The sequence below is a fragment of the Sinocyclocheilus anshuiensis genome, unplaced genomic scaffold (assembly GCF_001515605.1).
Source record: "Sinocyclocheilus anshuiensis isolate Anshui unplaced genomic scaffold, SAMN03320099.WGS_v1.1 scaffold222, whole genome shotgun sequence".
NCBI classification, from domain to species: domain Eukaryota; kingdom Metazoa; phylum Chordata; class Actinopteri; order Cypriniformes; family Cyprinidae; genus Sinocyclocheilus; species Sinocyclocheilus anshuiensis.
The window spans coordinates 2,375,527-2,391,596 of record NW_015542408.1 but is presented as its reverse complement, the minus strand read 5'-3'; the positions used below and the strand labels follow the sequence as shown (position 1 = coordinate 2,391,596).

At 36.1% G+C, this 16,070-nt stretch overlaps 3 protein-coding genes across 5 annotated transcripts in view; 2 read left to right on the top strand and 1 right to left on the bottom strand.

Moving 5' to 3' along the window:
* Positions 1-5,239, bottom strand: part of smyd3 (SET and MYND domain containing 3) — a 186,867-nt gene extending 181,628 nt beyond the window's left edge. For both annotated transcript variants that reach the window (XM_016492449.1, XM_016492450.1), the window contains exon 1: positions 4,998-5,239. In XM_016492449.1, coding sequence (XP_016347935.1) covers positions 4,998-5,161 — 164 coding nt within the window. In that variant the 5' untranslated portion in view covers positions 5,162-5,239. The remainder of the gene's footprint in view (positions 1-4,997) is intronic.
* Positions 5,240-5,544: 305 nt separating this feature from the next.
* On the top strand, positions 5,545-10,515 carry LOC107693164 (dimethyladenosine transferase 2, mitochondrial-like). The gene is made up of 9 exons (XM_016492448.1): positions 5,545-5,640; positions 6,175-6,640; positions 6,720-6,811; positions 7,898-8,051; positions 8,184-8,332; positions 8,442-8,531; positions 8,637-8,699; positions 9,459-9,610; positions 9,714-10,515. The coding sequence occupies exons 2-9, from the start codon at positions 6,196-6,198 to the stop codon at positions 9,898-9,900; spliced, it is 1,332 nt and encodes a 443-aa protein (XP_016347934.1). The 5' UTR covers positions 5,545-5,640; positions 6,175-6,195; the 3' UTR covers positions 9,901-10,515.
* Positions 10,516-11,213: 698 nt separating this feature from the next.
* cnsta (consortin, connexin sorting protein a) overlaps positions 11,214-16,070 on the top strand; it is a 25,541-nt gene continuing 20,684 nt past the window's right edge. Inside the window, exons 1-2 of one of the 2 annotated variants that reach the window (XM_016492446.1) lie at positions 11,214-11,304; positions 14,356-14,533. The gene's annotated coding sequence lies outside the window, so the exon portion shown is untranslated. The remainder of the gene's footprint in view (positions 11,305-14,355; positions 14,534-16,070) is intronic. The other variant, XM_016492445.1, reaches the window with a different exon arrangement.

Sequence of the window (16,070 nt, the reverse complement as noted above, 5' to 3'; positions counted from 1 at the left end):
GAATATATTCAAAATTCTCTACATACATAAATGTAAGTAAAAAATACAATTCAATTTAATACAATTTAATTGACATTATTTTTTATAGTAATTTTGAAAATTATATTTAAAAATATGTAAAATACATTCATATATAATATTATTTAATGTACATACGTTTTGAATATTTAATGGTAATATTTTGAGTATTTTACTTTTTTTTATATATATATATATATAGACATAAATATATAATAATATATATAAATATGTTTATTGGAATTATATGAAGATGATAAATATGGTAAAATGAAGAAATCATTTATTTTACATAATATTATTTTGAATATTGCATTTTTATAATTGTTTAAAAAAAATAGTTAATCTTGTTACTAACTTATTTTCATGGTATATTTTTGAATATCGTAGTAGTAACATCTGATACCATCATCTGTAAAGAGTTAAAGTGCTCATTTCTGAACACATTGTAAAATCAGTTCTTTGAGCTCTGCGACAGCACAAGCATCTTTGGGTTTATTCAGAGCAGCAGTCAGGGACCATTACAATACAGAGCTCTTCTGAGCGGATTATTAACGTTCTGTTTCCATGGCGTTTCTTTTCATCCCCAGTGTTCTCCATGCAGACGGCTCTCTATAGACGAGCCAGGTTATCAGCAGGACTGAAGCACTAATCCCCGGCCAGAAATGACTGTCTTCCGAGCCTGTTTGTCTGCTTTTTTCCCTCCCTCTCAAGTGGAAAGATCCAATCCACAAGGTCACGCTCAGAAAAGCATTGAGCGGGACTCAGGAAAATGACATACCTGAAATATGATGAACAGCCGCCCCGACCAGCCAAACGGCAAAAAGCAGATGGCAACTAATACCTAGACAGGGAACGGATGAATAAAAGAGAGCAGGAGGAGGGAGAGAACCAGAAAAAGGGCGAGAATGGATACCTTAGGGTGCGTGTGTTTACTCAACTCCAGAACATGACACTAAAAACAAGTGCACGGGAGAATTAGTGTAACCTCGTTTAAAAATATTTTAAGAAATAAAGTAGGCCTACTTAAATTACCTGTGAGAAATATTTGATGTTCTGTGACAGACACCTTGGAGTCAAAGCACACAGTCTGAAACTAATGACGCCTCTAACTACCACAGACAGGCAACTTTTAGACAGTGATTTCAATGTTTGACACATCTGTGAACACATATCTATAATGTGCTTATATATGTGCGCAACAGAAAAATCTACACCAATTCCAAAAAAACAGTCTTATAATAGTGTGGAAAACACAGATACCGTCAAAGGAATAGTTCAGCCAAAAATGAACATTTGCTGAAAATTTATCTTCAGGCCATCCAAGATGAAGATGAGTTTGTTTCTTCACCTGAACAGATTTGGGGAAATGTAGCATTACATCAGTTGCTCACCAATCAATGGATCCTCTGCAGTGAATGGGTGCCATCAGAATGAGAGTCCAAACAGCTGATAAAAACATCACAATAATCCACAGCATGACTCCAGTTCATCAATTAACATCTTGTGAAGTGAAAAGCTGTGTGTTTGCAAGAAACAAATCCATAATTAAGAAGTTTTTAACTTCAAACGGTTGATTCTAGCTAAAATATGAGTCTTTTATCCATAATATTGCTTAGTCTCATCTAAATCAGGAGAGAAATATGCACAGATCAAGCACTGTTTATAGGCGAAAACATTCCGAAACTGTTCTTAACAAATATGTTGGTAGATTTTGATGTGAAAGAACAACAGGCAATGGACTTTTTGCACTGTTTTTCTAGAATATGGACTGGTAATTTGGCCAGAAGTGATGGTTTGATGTTAAAATGCCTTAATGATGAATTTGTTTCTTACAATCAAGCAGCGTTTCACTTCACAAGATGTCATTTGATGGGCTGGAGTCATGTGAATTACTTCTGGATTATTGTGATGTTTTTATCAGCCGTTTGGACTCTCATTCTGACGGCACCCATTCACTGCAGAGGATCCATTGGTGAGCAAGTGATGTAATGCTACATCTCTTCAAATCTGTTCTGATGAAGAAACAAACTCATCTACATCTTAGATGGCCTGAGAGTGAGCGAATTTGGGTGAACTTTTCCTTTAAACATCACTAAAAATTTTACTTTTCTAAGGGATTGGATTCACAGCTTTCAGACAGCGGATTACAACACACGTAGAAAAATACAATGGACTTACATCCAAAGAGGGACCTGATCAATATCTAGAGATCATCAAACAGAGTCTTGAGGGTGGACTCTTTTGACTTAAGAGAATAAAAATAGCCTAGTAAACACCAGAATACCCTATTAGTAGCCATATATTATAACATTTACATTTATGCAGAACCATTTTGGGTTCCAGAAAGAACCTTCTAGTAAACGGTTTTTAAAAGACAAATTTTTTTTCTTAATGTGAAGAACATTTTAATCATCTAAAGAACCTTTTTTCCACAATAAAGAACCTTTTCTGCAATGGTAAGGTTCTTCACGGAACCACAGATGCCAATTTTCACTCAGTTCACTGGAATACAGAAACAATCTCAACATTTATGCACTGTCTCTGGCTGCTGAGGTCTACTGTATGATTTTCTCGACACACACCGTGCAGGAGTATTTGTGAGCTCTGAGAGTTTTGTAGACTCTAATCAAGCGTCAGGAATGATCAGGCTACAGAGAGGGCATGAAAAGCTGGTGTGAATTAAATCACAGCACATCTGCTAGTAACGTCAATCTCATTACAGCATCATCCTACACACGCTTTCCGCTCGGCGAGAGGAAAAATTACACTCTGAAAATGAAAATACAGTACGTGTCTGAAATGAATAGCAATGATGACAACAAACAAGCCAGACCGCCAGATCACGAGAAGAAACCTTTAACAAAATGACTTATGACAGTGATACTTCGGAAGTTGATAAACTCTCTCAACAGATGCTCTCAACAACAAACCTTGGTTTTCTGATGCGCAACATAGAAAAGTGAGGCTTATATTTGAATTTGGCCTATATTTGAATAGAAATCTGGAGCAGATTAATGCTTAACTGCTCTGTCAGTGTTGGTGCAACTTGAGTAAACTGGTGAATTAGTTCTGACTCTGAGGTAATTTGTTTCTGTGAACTTCACTGAATGTATATGTACTCCCTAGGGCTAGGCCATGTTACAATACAGATGCAGTGCAATCATCTAAAAAAATAGTATGTCATATAGTCCGCAGTGCACTATGCAATAACAAAAATTCCAAACGGTAGCAAGCTATATATTTAGACAGCCATAAGTTAAGACTATGATAAAAAAAAATATATATATATATATATATAAAATATGTAATTTTTCCATAAATATATTTAAACTACCATGACTTGAGTATATAAACAGTATATGCATGTGTATGCTTTAGGGCTGCAAAACGATTAATCGTGATTAATCACATTCAAAATAAAAGTTTATGTTTACATACTATATGTGTGTGTACTGTGTATATTTATTATGTGTATATAAATACACACACATATACTGTATGTATATATATATTAAAAAAAATATATATATATATATATGTGTATATATTTATACGTGTAATTAATTTATATTATGTATAAATATAAATGTTACATATACATCTAACATATTTTTCCTTAATATATACATGTGTATTTATAAATACATAATATTACACAGTACAAACATATAGTATGTAAACAAACTTTTATTTTGAATGAGATTAATCATGATTAATCATTTTGTAGGTTTTGCTGAATGCAATGTATATTTTACATGTCTTTAAATAATTATCTATATTTAGACTACCATGAGTTAAGGCTATCATAAAAAGAAATGTGATTTTTTTTAGTTTTATATACATATAATTAAAATACCATGAGTTAAGAATATCTACAGTATACATGTGTTTTATATCAAATCTTATGTAAGGCCGTTTTTAATTTAGTTACAATTTTGATCATAGAGGAATTAGGCCTACATCTTACCACTGCTAATATGAATTCTGCATAATCAAACTGGAATGGAAGGTCAAATTAAGCAACATATCTATATTCTCTCTCTTTCTCTCTATATATTACACATGGCAGATGAATAGTATGCTGTTCTGAACAGTCTCTGTAAACTTTACACAAGCTTCTCAAAACAAAAACTACAAACTGTGTAGAGTTATTATACATAAAAATGCACAAAACTATAGTGTCACTTAATTAATTAAATTTTTTATTAATAAAAAAAAAACATGCTAAAACGGATGAATCCATCGTGTCAATTAGCATGGAGGGTCGAGATGTGCTAAAACTGCCTTCACTAAAAGTAAAGTTCAGCCATTTAAAAGCAGTTTAAGGGTATTTTTTTCTTATCCAAAAGATGTGTACAGTCTTTATACTATAGATTATTTTATTTTAGGTAGCCAATGTAAACAGCAGTCTAATGTCGGACAACAGGTCGTGTAAAAGAACTCGAAGTGCAGCAACATCAGATAAAGAGCAACAGCGCCCCCTAGAGACCACACTCAGAAGTGTCATGCATAACTCGTGCATTTTTTCCTGCATCAGTTTATGATTGCTCTGAATCCAGTCATCATACAAACTCATTTCATATCACAAAAACATAGGTAATACGACAGAAGAGAAGAGAAGCATGCAGAGATTTTTGCTTTTTACCTTTACAAAGTAGTACAGCCACAAATACCATGGTACTGCAGTGCATATACTGTCATTTACACACATGGTACCAGTGGCGTGCACAGACCTCCGGAGGGGCAGGGGCTAAGCGACGTTGCTGGGGGGTTCCCCTCGGTAGAAATGCACTGAATGGTACCATGTCACTATCTTCCTAAATAAAATCAGAGGCACCACTGCACATGTTCAAAAACATGTATTAGCATGATATATTGTCCAAAACAAACATTGCAGGCTATATATCCAAAAATATACATAGCAGTACCATGGTACTTTCCTGTAATATATTTAAGCACGACATATGGTTTCTTACCTCTTGAGACAACTTTGGCAGGCAGTTTTCAAGAAATCTTTGGCTATGCAGAATGCATACGGCTCGCATGAATGAATCACCTCACCGGCTTTGATTTCACGCAGAGCACGCAAACCATTTCCTTTAGCCTCACTGACAAACCTCTCCATATTCACAGCCATCATATCACAACAATATCATCACTCGAATTCAGCGTCCATGTGCCGACATACAGTTCATACACATTATGAATGCCCTGTTTGTATTCATGACTGTCAACTTAACACGGCACTGCGCAGGTTATTAAAAAGCCGAAGCTCACTACAGCACATTTCACCACATATCAGATCTTTTCATAATTATTTATATATGTATAAATAGTTTATATTGAGACGAATGCTTGCTGCACATAATAATATTAGAATAACAGAAAAACAAATAATAGAATAATAATAGCAAGACATCCAAGAATGCGCAAAACTGACGCATTCTTGATCAGCATAGTATTTTGGCGAGTCGCGGCAACATGACGTACGTTGTGCGCCGCACCAATAGGATTGCGGAACAATCGGGTCAACAACATGCGGGCATCAATGTCACAGACGCGCGTGCTGCGCAGCTTTCATTAATGTAGATCCCGTGGACAAGAACTGTATTATTTGAGGTTAGTTTGGGTTCAAATTATCTATAAATGTGTTGCCAACAATCTGCATGTGTTTATTTTATCAGGAGAGACTGATAGTTAACGAGTAACGTTACGTTTTGCTGCCACAGCATGGGACAGGATTATAGTAGTCTACGTAATGTGATGAATTTAAGCCAAGGTCCAAATGTGCATTTATTGATGCATTGTGCATTAATCATGTATTGATGCTTATCTAGTTATTTAAATCTGTTACAAATGGCTCGTTGTGATTACAATCTATATCAAATTATTTTATTGGAATTTTTAATGGAAATCCATATGTCAAAAGGGTTTGGAAGCCTGTGTAGTTCTGTATGTTATGAATTTGCCTATAATGCATATTATAAATAATATATTAATATTATATAATGCATGTTATATAAAACACATAGGGTTACTCTTTCAAGCCGCGTACATTTTTTTCAATATATATATAATGCAACAATATTACAGTAAAAAATACATTGGTGAGGTTTGGATTTACTATTTTAATTGCATATTATATGATTTCAGGCTTCAAGCTTGTTGGTCATCATGGCCGCGTGTGGAGGATGTAGGTTCTTTGTCCTGACTTTAAGAACTCTATGTGGAACATCAAGATCTGCATCACCCTGCGCTCTGCCTTTAACTAAACACAGGACTTTGTCCACCTCTGTGAGAACTTACTCTCTAGACCCATTCCCCTCCGGGTCAAGGAAGACCCCGGCTCAGGTGGGCAAACCAGAGCGAATTTCTCCATCCTCAGGAGGCGTTCAGAGGAACCTCTCTGCTGTCGCCGTGCCCCTGCAGGGTCAGTTTCGCCCCCTCTGCCGGTACGATCCTTTAGATTTGGGCGATGTGGATGAGAACACACAGAAAGCGCTGGCCTGTAAACACCTGAGACGGTTCATCGTAGACCCTTCCCTCGCACGAATCGTGACCGACCACCTCGCTGGAGACATTGATGATAGGAAAGCTGTTATATTTGAGTGTAACCCAGGTGTGTGTTCCTCAACTAATAATTTAATGCTGTCAGTATTTGTAAAAAATATTAATTTGGGTTTTGTGTCTGTCCGCAGGTCCTGGGGTGTTGACACGCGCTCTGCTGAACCGTGGGGCTCAAAGAGTAGTTGCCCTGGAAAGTGATGCAAACTTCCTTACTGAGCTGAAGGTAGACATCCGAAATGATCTAATCTCATTCTGCTCACTGTCAGCTTTTATTTCCCTAATAAATAACCTAGAGGTGGGCAATATGGCAAAAATATCAAAGCACAGTATTTTTCAGGCAGGATGACAATCCACAGTCTTATCACAATTCTTTTTTTTATGTTAATTTTTAGACTATTTTGCAAGTTAATTAACTTATTTTCCTATTATGTTCCCTATTTCCCCTACTGAATTAAGTAAATATATTTTGGATTGTTATTAAAACTACAACCGTTATTCAGAACTCACCCTGAGGCCATCCAAGATGTAGATGAGTTTGTTCTTTATCAGAACAGATGTGGAGAAATTTAGCATTCCATCACTTGCTCACCAATGGATCCTCTGCAGTGAATGGGTGCCGTCAGAATGAGAGTCCAAACAGCTGATAAAAACATCACGATAATCGACGTGACCCCAGTCCATCAATTAACATCTCAGGAAGTAAAAAGCTTAATGTTTGTTTAAATAAGAAGTTTTAACTTCAAACTGTTGCTTCCACTTAAAATATTCAACTGTCCGTAATACTGCTTTCTTCAGTGAAAAAGTCATCTCATGACACAGATTAAGTGTTGTTTACTAGAGGAAGCATTATTATGGATAATTAACTGGTATTTTGACCAGAAGAAATGGTTTAAAAACATCTTAATGATGGATCTGTTTCTTACAAACATGCAGCTTTTCATTTCGCAAGACATTGTTTTTAAAAGCTATTTGAACTCTCATTCTGACGGCACCCATTCACTGCAGAGGATCCATTGGTGAACAAATTACACAATGCTAAATTTATCCAGATTTTTTCTGACGAATAAACAAACTCGTCTTCTACATCTTGGATGGCCTGAGGGAGAGTACATTTTCAGCAGATTTTTATTTTTGGGTGAACTATTCCTTTAAGACCTAATGCACTGATCCAATATACTGACACGCATCCAATCTCCTCCCAACTGTTCACCTTTACTTGATTATTATGAAGAACATCAATGTCAATGTAACCGCGATAGATATTAATCAAAAAACAACACACCTCTAAAATAACCTTTGATCTTAAAAGGACCTGGAGCACAAACTGGAAGGGCAGCTGGATGTGGTTCATTGTGACTTCTTCAAACTGGATCCTATCGGCCACGGCAGCATGAAACCTCCCGCCATGTACTCAGAGAAGCTCTTCTCTGACCTTGCCATCTCTGAGGTTCCTTGGTCAGCAGGTTAGTGCCCTAAACATTCAGATTATTGTGAAAGGGCAGAAAGAAGGAAAATAATGAGAGAATGAGTAAACAGTCAAGGAACAAGGAATAAATGTGTAAATGTTTTTTTATTTCTTTCCATTTCTTGAGCAGATGTCCCAGTCAAAATTGTGGGGATCTTCACACAAAGAAATGAGAAGAACATACTGTGGAAGCTGATTTACAACCTGTTTGAGCGCCGCTCCATTTTCCGCTACGGACGTGTGGAGTTGATCATGTTCATTAGCCAGAAAGAATACACGGTGAGTTTGCATGTCTCCAATCTACGAGAACGTTTAAGTTATATAAGTAGCAGGGGTTTGAGCTTTCAAGCTGGATCCAAGTATGAATTATGATTTATTTCTCTTTCAGAAACTAGTGACCCGTCCAAGAGATTATAAGAACTACCAAGCTTTCAGTGTTCTCTGGCAGATGGCCTGTGATATTGAGTTACTGCATGAGGTGAGACATTCTTATCATTATTTATGCATTATTGTTACCTTTTTCTGGGAATAATTATCAATTAATGATTGGTGTGTTTGTGAATTTCTGCTTCTTCATTACCAGGAGCCATTGTCATCCTTTCTAACTGTAACCAAGAAGTCTGGAAGGCCCTCCTCAAAGAACACTGTAAGTATTGGCACAAGTACTATCACTTTAAGATTCAGCATCTGTTAAAGGGTTAGTTCACCCAAAAATGAAAATTCTGTCATTAATTACTCACCCTCATGTTGTTCCAAACCCGTAAGACCTTCTTTCATCTTCGGAACACAATTTAAGATATTTTTGATGAAATCTGAAGGCTCTCTGACCCTCCCATAGACAGCAAGGTAACTACCACGTTCAAGGTCCAGAAAAGTACCAAGATGATCGACAAAGTAGTCTGTGTGACATCAGTGGTTCAACTGTAAAGTTACGAAGCTACGAGAATACTTTTTTTGCGCAAAGAAAACAAAAATAATGACTTTATTCCACATTTTCGTCTCTACTGCGTCACTTGTGGACGCGCGTTCACAACAGTATCATGACACGAGCGTGTGGTGGCGCCGGCACTGACCCAGATCCGGCGTGATGACAGACGTTATTAACGTTTTTTTGTTTTCTTTGTGCAAAAAAAGTATCTCGTAGCTTCGTAACTTTACAGTTGAACCACTGATGTCACACGGACTACTTTGTCAATCATCTTGGTACTTTTCTGGACCTTGAATGTGGTAGTTACCTTGCTGTCTATGGGAGGGTCAGAGAGCCCTCAGATTTCATCAAAAATATCTTAAATTGTGTGCAGATTTATCACTCACTCACTTAATTGCAGGTTATGCTCGCTATCAAAAAAATGGGCTGAGAAACTCCAAAGTTTTTCATTTACACGCTTTTTTTTTTCCTCCACAGCAAACCCAGAGTGATAACCTTTGCTTGGTGCGGATAACTCCACGTGAGGACTTGTTTAACTCTCACCTGACTCCCTTGAACGGCAGCACTCTGGTTTTGATGGTGAAACAATGCCTTGCCAAAAGGAAAAGCAGACTGATAGAACAAATTAAGTAAGTTTATGAACTCTGACCTGTATTTAGATACAAACTAGAATTTCGGAGGCTCTAAACCTATATAAGGTCATACTTTCCTTTTGTCTTCTGTTTTCCAAAGCTCATGGAGTCCCGGCAGTGGACCAGAGCTCATTTCAAAGCTGGGCTTCCTTGACGACACAATGACAGGCGATGTTTACCCTGATGAGTTCAAGCGTCTGTTTGAGCTAATGGAGCAGTCCGGAAACTTCACTGAGAGCTGGCTTTATGAGGAGACGCTGGAAACCACAAACACTGGTCACGCATAACACCGCCATATACAGACATTCAGAGCTAATCATGGATGAAAAACAAAAGACGTTGTTTTATATGGAAGAGAGAGCTAAAGAATAAAAACACTGTATTGCTTAAAGAAACCCAAATCCTTAAAGATGGCTAATAGCCTATTTAGACAGACTTGTCTATGAAGGACTTCACATTTTGATAAAGTTGTATTTGGTCATAAAATGTGGACTGGAGGAGCTGGTTTCATCAGTGGTGGTTTTGGTTGTCGGTGACTGCTGGTTGGATACCTTTGGACGAGTTTGGAGACGTTTTTTGGTATAAAAAAAAGATACTGTCGCATTTTCAGAGAGGTATTGTTGCCATGCTGAAGCCATGAAGCCAATAACCATTAAGTGTGTACTACAAGTACACCAAATACCTGCTTGATCTCTGATAGTAAGTAGGAAATATCACATTTGAACATTACAGGAATAAAAACTATTTGTAATTCTAATGATTACATTACCAAACCCATTAATGATGTACATTTTCAAAAGGACTTTTTGTTTGTTTCCTTGTTTTTGTCATTTTTTTGAATGTTTGTTGTATTTAAATATATTAATTTTTAATAAACGACAAATAAATGACTACATAAATGTAAGAATTGCTTGGTTTTGAAATAATCTATCTATCAGAATATTATGAAGAACCAAACCTGTAGAAAGAAAGAAATGTAATAATAGGACAATAAATGACTTGCTAAAACGGATGCATCAATTTAATTTAGTTCAGAATTTTCCTTACTTTTCCCCCATTATTTTCTTTTCTGTTGACCTTTTTATTCCTAGGTTTTTGGTTTCATCATTTTTTCACTAATTTTTATGTTATGAAATGTATATTATGTATGTACGTATAATCTCATCCACAAGGTGGCGTAGAATACGATATAATCAATGATCCCCCTACAAATTTACAAATCCTGCTATGATAAGACTTGGTTTATGAATATTAATTATGTTACGAGTTGGGACGGTTACCAAGCAACATCAGCATGACCTAATTAAACACCTTCCAGTTCATAGATATGTATAGATATAAATATACATATACATGTAAATATCCCGCTGACGTACACGGAAGAGTGGCGGGCGGAGCGGCGAAAAATCCTACTATAGCGAAGGCCTGGTTCTTGAATATTAATTACATAGATATGTATATAAACTATTTTACGTTAAGGTTCCTGCACGATACACTTAATATTCATGAGCCTTGAGCTGAAGTACCCGGATAGTGGCGGGAGGGAGGAGCTGCGCAGACGGCTGAAGAACCCGGATGAGTGACAGGAAATGCTGCGCAGACGTGCAGCAGAAGCACAAACACACATCAGCCGACAGTAAAGAGCGCGGTTGCCTGGTTCATCCGCATTTAACCACTTGCCCTATCGATCTGTAAGTGCTGCCTCTTATTTTGAATACATTATTCATGAAAGATAATATCCGCGTTTAAAAAGCAACATGAAACGTGCAGTTCGTTGCAATAAATGCTTGATTCACTTGTGATGCTATGCATGTTAGCGATTGAATTAATGACAGCTCTATCCGCACCTGATGTGATAAATAACACTTCTGATAGCAGTTTAGACCAATGTGATGTGAGAAATGATGAAAGCGGCGCTCATAGAGCTTTAACCCTGCTTTTATATATAAATGTGACTGTTTTGATGCACGTAGAATCGTGTGTGTGTATATAGCTTATATGATGGACACACTATTACATAATATCAACATCTGTTTATCCAGCTGCAGAACGGCCTGTGTTGGTCTCTCTTAGTTTATAAGCATAATGTTGTGATAGAAAATAATCTTTAAAAGTGAATGGTGTCTTAAGTTTAAAGAATTATTTCAAGTGGTCATGTGTCAAAACAGAATGAGGAGTTTTGTCTGCTTTGTTTTGCTTCGCTGAGCGTGAGATATGCATATGCAAATTTTGTTTATCTGTTAAATAACTTGCTTTGTGCTTCATATACAGGGAAATAGATCATGATTAGGCTAGGAAAGGAATGTCATTTCAGTGTATTGACTCACCATAGAGGTCACAACCCCTCCCAAAGGTCATATTTTGAGTTTAGTTTTGCTAGCTTGGACTTTTCTGGTATTATCATCAATTATTATTACACAATAAGCAATAATATAGAGTCACTTGGCCATTATCATACAATAAACCATTTCAAGGTGATGCAACATGATCCTGAACACCATGACAGGAGTTTGTTTTGTAATAATGACAGCAGTCCTAAACAGAAAAAAAAACTCTCTGAAAAAAAAGGTACGCAAGTTTAAGTTAAGTTACTAAAATGTACCATTTAGACACAAATATGTACACTCTAGGTAATAATAAGTACTTTTAAGATACTAATATGCACTCTATAGGGGAAAATAAGGTATAAAGGTGCACCCGGTTAACAGCTTTTGTATCTTTTTTTCTAAGAGCGTAGAATGCAACAGTCCCCATCCACTTTTTTTCCATATCGTTGGTTCCGTAGGATTTTTCCATAGGATTTTTAAAAACAAGTTTAAGAGTTATAAACCTTGAACCAAACTAACCACGCACGAGGTAAATCACAGCATTACAAACATTAAAGGGGTCATATGATGTTGCTAAAAATAACATTATTTTGTGTATTTGGTGTAATGAAATGTGTTTATGCGGTTTAAAGTAAAAAAAACATTATTTTCCACATACTGTACATTATTGTTTCTCCTCTATGCCACGCCTTTTTGAAACGCGTCGATTTTTACAAAGCTCATCGGTCTGAAAAAGCGAGGTGTGCTGTGATTGGCCAGCTGTCCAGTGGGTTGTGATTGGCCGAATACCTCGAGCGTGAGACGGAAATGTTACGCCCCTCACCATACTGTTGTATTCCCTCAGCGACCAGCACGGATCAGCTCTAGGCATGACTAAGCGGATATCGTCCTCTTTTGGATATCTTTTGGAAGACCAAACAAAGTAGTTACGCTTTCACAACGAAGCACACAGCGTCTTCAGGACATGGCGGCGGCAACAATACTACAGTGAGAATAAAAGTTGCAGCTTCTTTCTTTGCGTGAACATTTGGGTGGCGTTATGCAAATCTTCCCACAGAGCGACGTAGGTGTGTTGGGGCGTGTTAGAACGAGCCGTTTTAGGTAGGCGTGGTTGACTCTTAACTTTTATAAAGAATATCTCTTTGGATTTGAGACTTTAGTCTTTGCAACTTTACAGATCTTCTTTATGCACCAAGAGCTTGTAACACTCCAAAGAGAAAGGAAAAATTGAAATCGCATCATATGACCCCTTTAATTTGAAGCAAAAAAACGTATTTGAAAGTTAGACTAAAAACAAAAGGTACAGTGTGTACTTAATGGCTTTAAGTTGATGAGGAAAAGAACTACAATCCCATGAAACATTGCGAATGACATAATCAAAATGACATTTTTTTTATGCAAAATATGCATGGTATGTATACAAATATGTATGCCATAAACATTGCTCCATGTGAGTGGGTAGGCCCTAAAAAGTTCTTTTGGCGTGATTTACGTGTCGTGATTCTCTGATTGGTGGATGTTTCTCTGCAGATTTATGGGTAATGTAGTTTTCACCAAACAATTATTTAAAAAAAGTTGAAATAAGAAAATAAGTAAAATTAGTTGAAATAATGCAGACTGATGGCTTCAACAAAAGCATATTCCATCGATTAACAACCTCATAGCTCACAATAGGTCTGTCTTTAAAGATTTATAAATTATCGTTCAAAATCAATTCCCTTATGGAGAAAATGTTTTTGTTTTTTTTTATTCCGGAGCTTAAGTGCTGCACTCTATTGCCAAGACCGACCAATTAGAATCCAAATAGAAATGAGTTATTCCATAGAGCTGAAGTATATTTAAATATTAAAAAAAAAGGTATTCTACAACATTTAGAAAGAAGTTTCAGTATTACTTCAGTTTAAACGTTCAGTTTTAAGTCAGAATAGAGGATTGATGTTAATTTCACAGATGGTTTTGAAGAACGCGTGTCTAGCTACTCCAGTCATGCTTGTTTTTCAGGATGAATAAACCTATTTCTCATCTCTCTCTCTCTCTCTCTCTCTCTCATTCACCCCTCAGGCTGTAATGTTGTTAAAGGAGCTAATGAGAGAGTGCAGCTGTCTTTGATTATTAATGAGCTCTCTCTTAAAAGAAAGCGGATGAAGGAGCATGGCAGCTCACAGACCCACATTTCTGCTTGCCATAATGTGACTAACCTCATGTTATTGTGGCTGTGCCCTTTAAAGTCTCAACTATTAACATAAAAATCTTCTGATGAGCTTTTTTGCATTTGGATTTTGAAATGAAAGCAGTCACAAACCCGAGACAATGGCTAGTTGTTATCACTTTTAGTCACTCAGAATTGATAGAAAGCCCACATGTGTGAAGCGGTTTACCTGGCCCTTGTCGTTGATGTGGTCTGGATGTGTGTAGGTGGTCACACCGCAGGCACAGATCCGATGGTCCTTGGCTCACTGAGTCACTGTGTTGTCAGAAAAGCGAATGAACGCCTGGGGTCCGCTGTGAGTCAGTCCGCGCTTCTAGAGCCAAATAACATCAGGATCAGGTCCTCTTCACAAACAGCCAAGTTCTTTCTGTCTGCAGTGCCCTGGTAAATAATGATTCATTGGTTCACTTCATTTATTTTGTAAATTGCAACATAATGGCATTTCTAATGTATATATGCAAGACATGGCAAGTTTAATTATAGGCTATATCACATTTTATACACAATAGTAATTCAAAGTGCTTTACATAAAAAGGATTTTAAAATAATCATAAAAGATGCAAAATAAATGAAAATACTACACTAAAAAGTAAATTATTTTTTTTTAATTAATTAAAAACAAAATACAAATAAAAAGAATGTCAGCTAATAAAATGGTTCTGTGTTTATGGCTTTTAGTCCATGTCTGTTAGCTTGTAAGTCATCTATATACTAGTGTACTTCTAAAAAGGGACTAATATTATTTATGACTGACTCATATTGCAGTAGTTACATTACATTAGTTTGTGGCCAGCTCATAACATTTCCTTTATTTTCTGTCTTTGATCTATATTTGGAAAGGAAAAGGATGTTAAAAAGCAGAAAGAAAACTGAAATTGAAATGACTTTAGAATTGTAATTTACTTACATTATTTATCAGCCAATTCCATATAACTTGAAATCTTTAATTCTCCAAACTATGAACTCAAAACAATGAACACCAATTGACAGTGCTGTCAATATCTGAGGGATTATTTGAGTATTTTAGTGGATTATATAATTAGCCAGTGTTATTTTAGTATTATTTATATGTATTTTAAAAAAAAAGTTGCTAATTAAGATTTTTGGAGTATGTTTTACAAAAAAAAAAAGAAAAAAAATACTATTGCAGTCTTTCTATTTCAAAATTGCATGTTTAATTCAGTGTTACTTGCGTTTTGTTTTTTTGTAATTATTTGTAAAATGTACTAGTACTTTTTGAGTGAAAATTGTTTCAAAAGAAGTCCTATACCAATTTGAGTATAATATTTTATTATTCAGTTTTCATTTTTCAGCTTTTATCATTTTTATTAGTTTGTGTTTTTGTACATATTTCTATGTATCTTGTAGTACTTCAGCTTACATTTTTTTTTTTCAGTTAGTTGCCAACATTTTGTTTTTACATTTTTGTTTAAGTTTTTACATTTTTTTACACCTGGTATTTTTTTTATTTCGGCTTTCAGCTTTTTAACAGAAATTATATTTTACAGTTTTAGTTGACAATAACAACACTGGATTCAGCTTAGTTTGTTCACTTAATGCACACTGAACTGCCTTAAGTGTTATCATCGTACGCAGTGACCTATAAGCGTTTTTTTCATTAATTCATTCATTCAGTCTGCAGCTCCAGAATCCCCAAGCAGATGAAAAACAAACAGCCAGTCTGCTTTAAGATCTGTAAGATGCTGTATGATATTGCATAAGCTCTGTCATGAGACGGTATGGTAATAAGCATGATGCTTTTTCTTCTATAACAACCCAGTGGGGACTATTATGGAAAATCTCCATGGTGTATGAATTCAGTATTCAGGGGAACCAGACAATCAGTGTGAGTGTGAGTGTGAGTGTGAGTGTGAGTGTGAGTGTGAGTGTGAGTGTGAGTGTGAGTGTGAGTGTGAGTGTG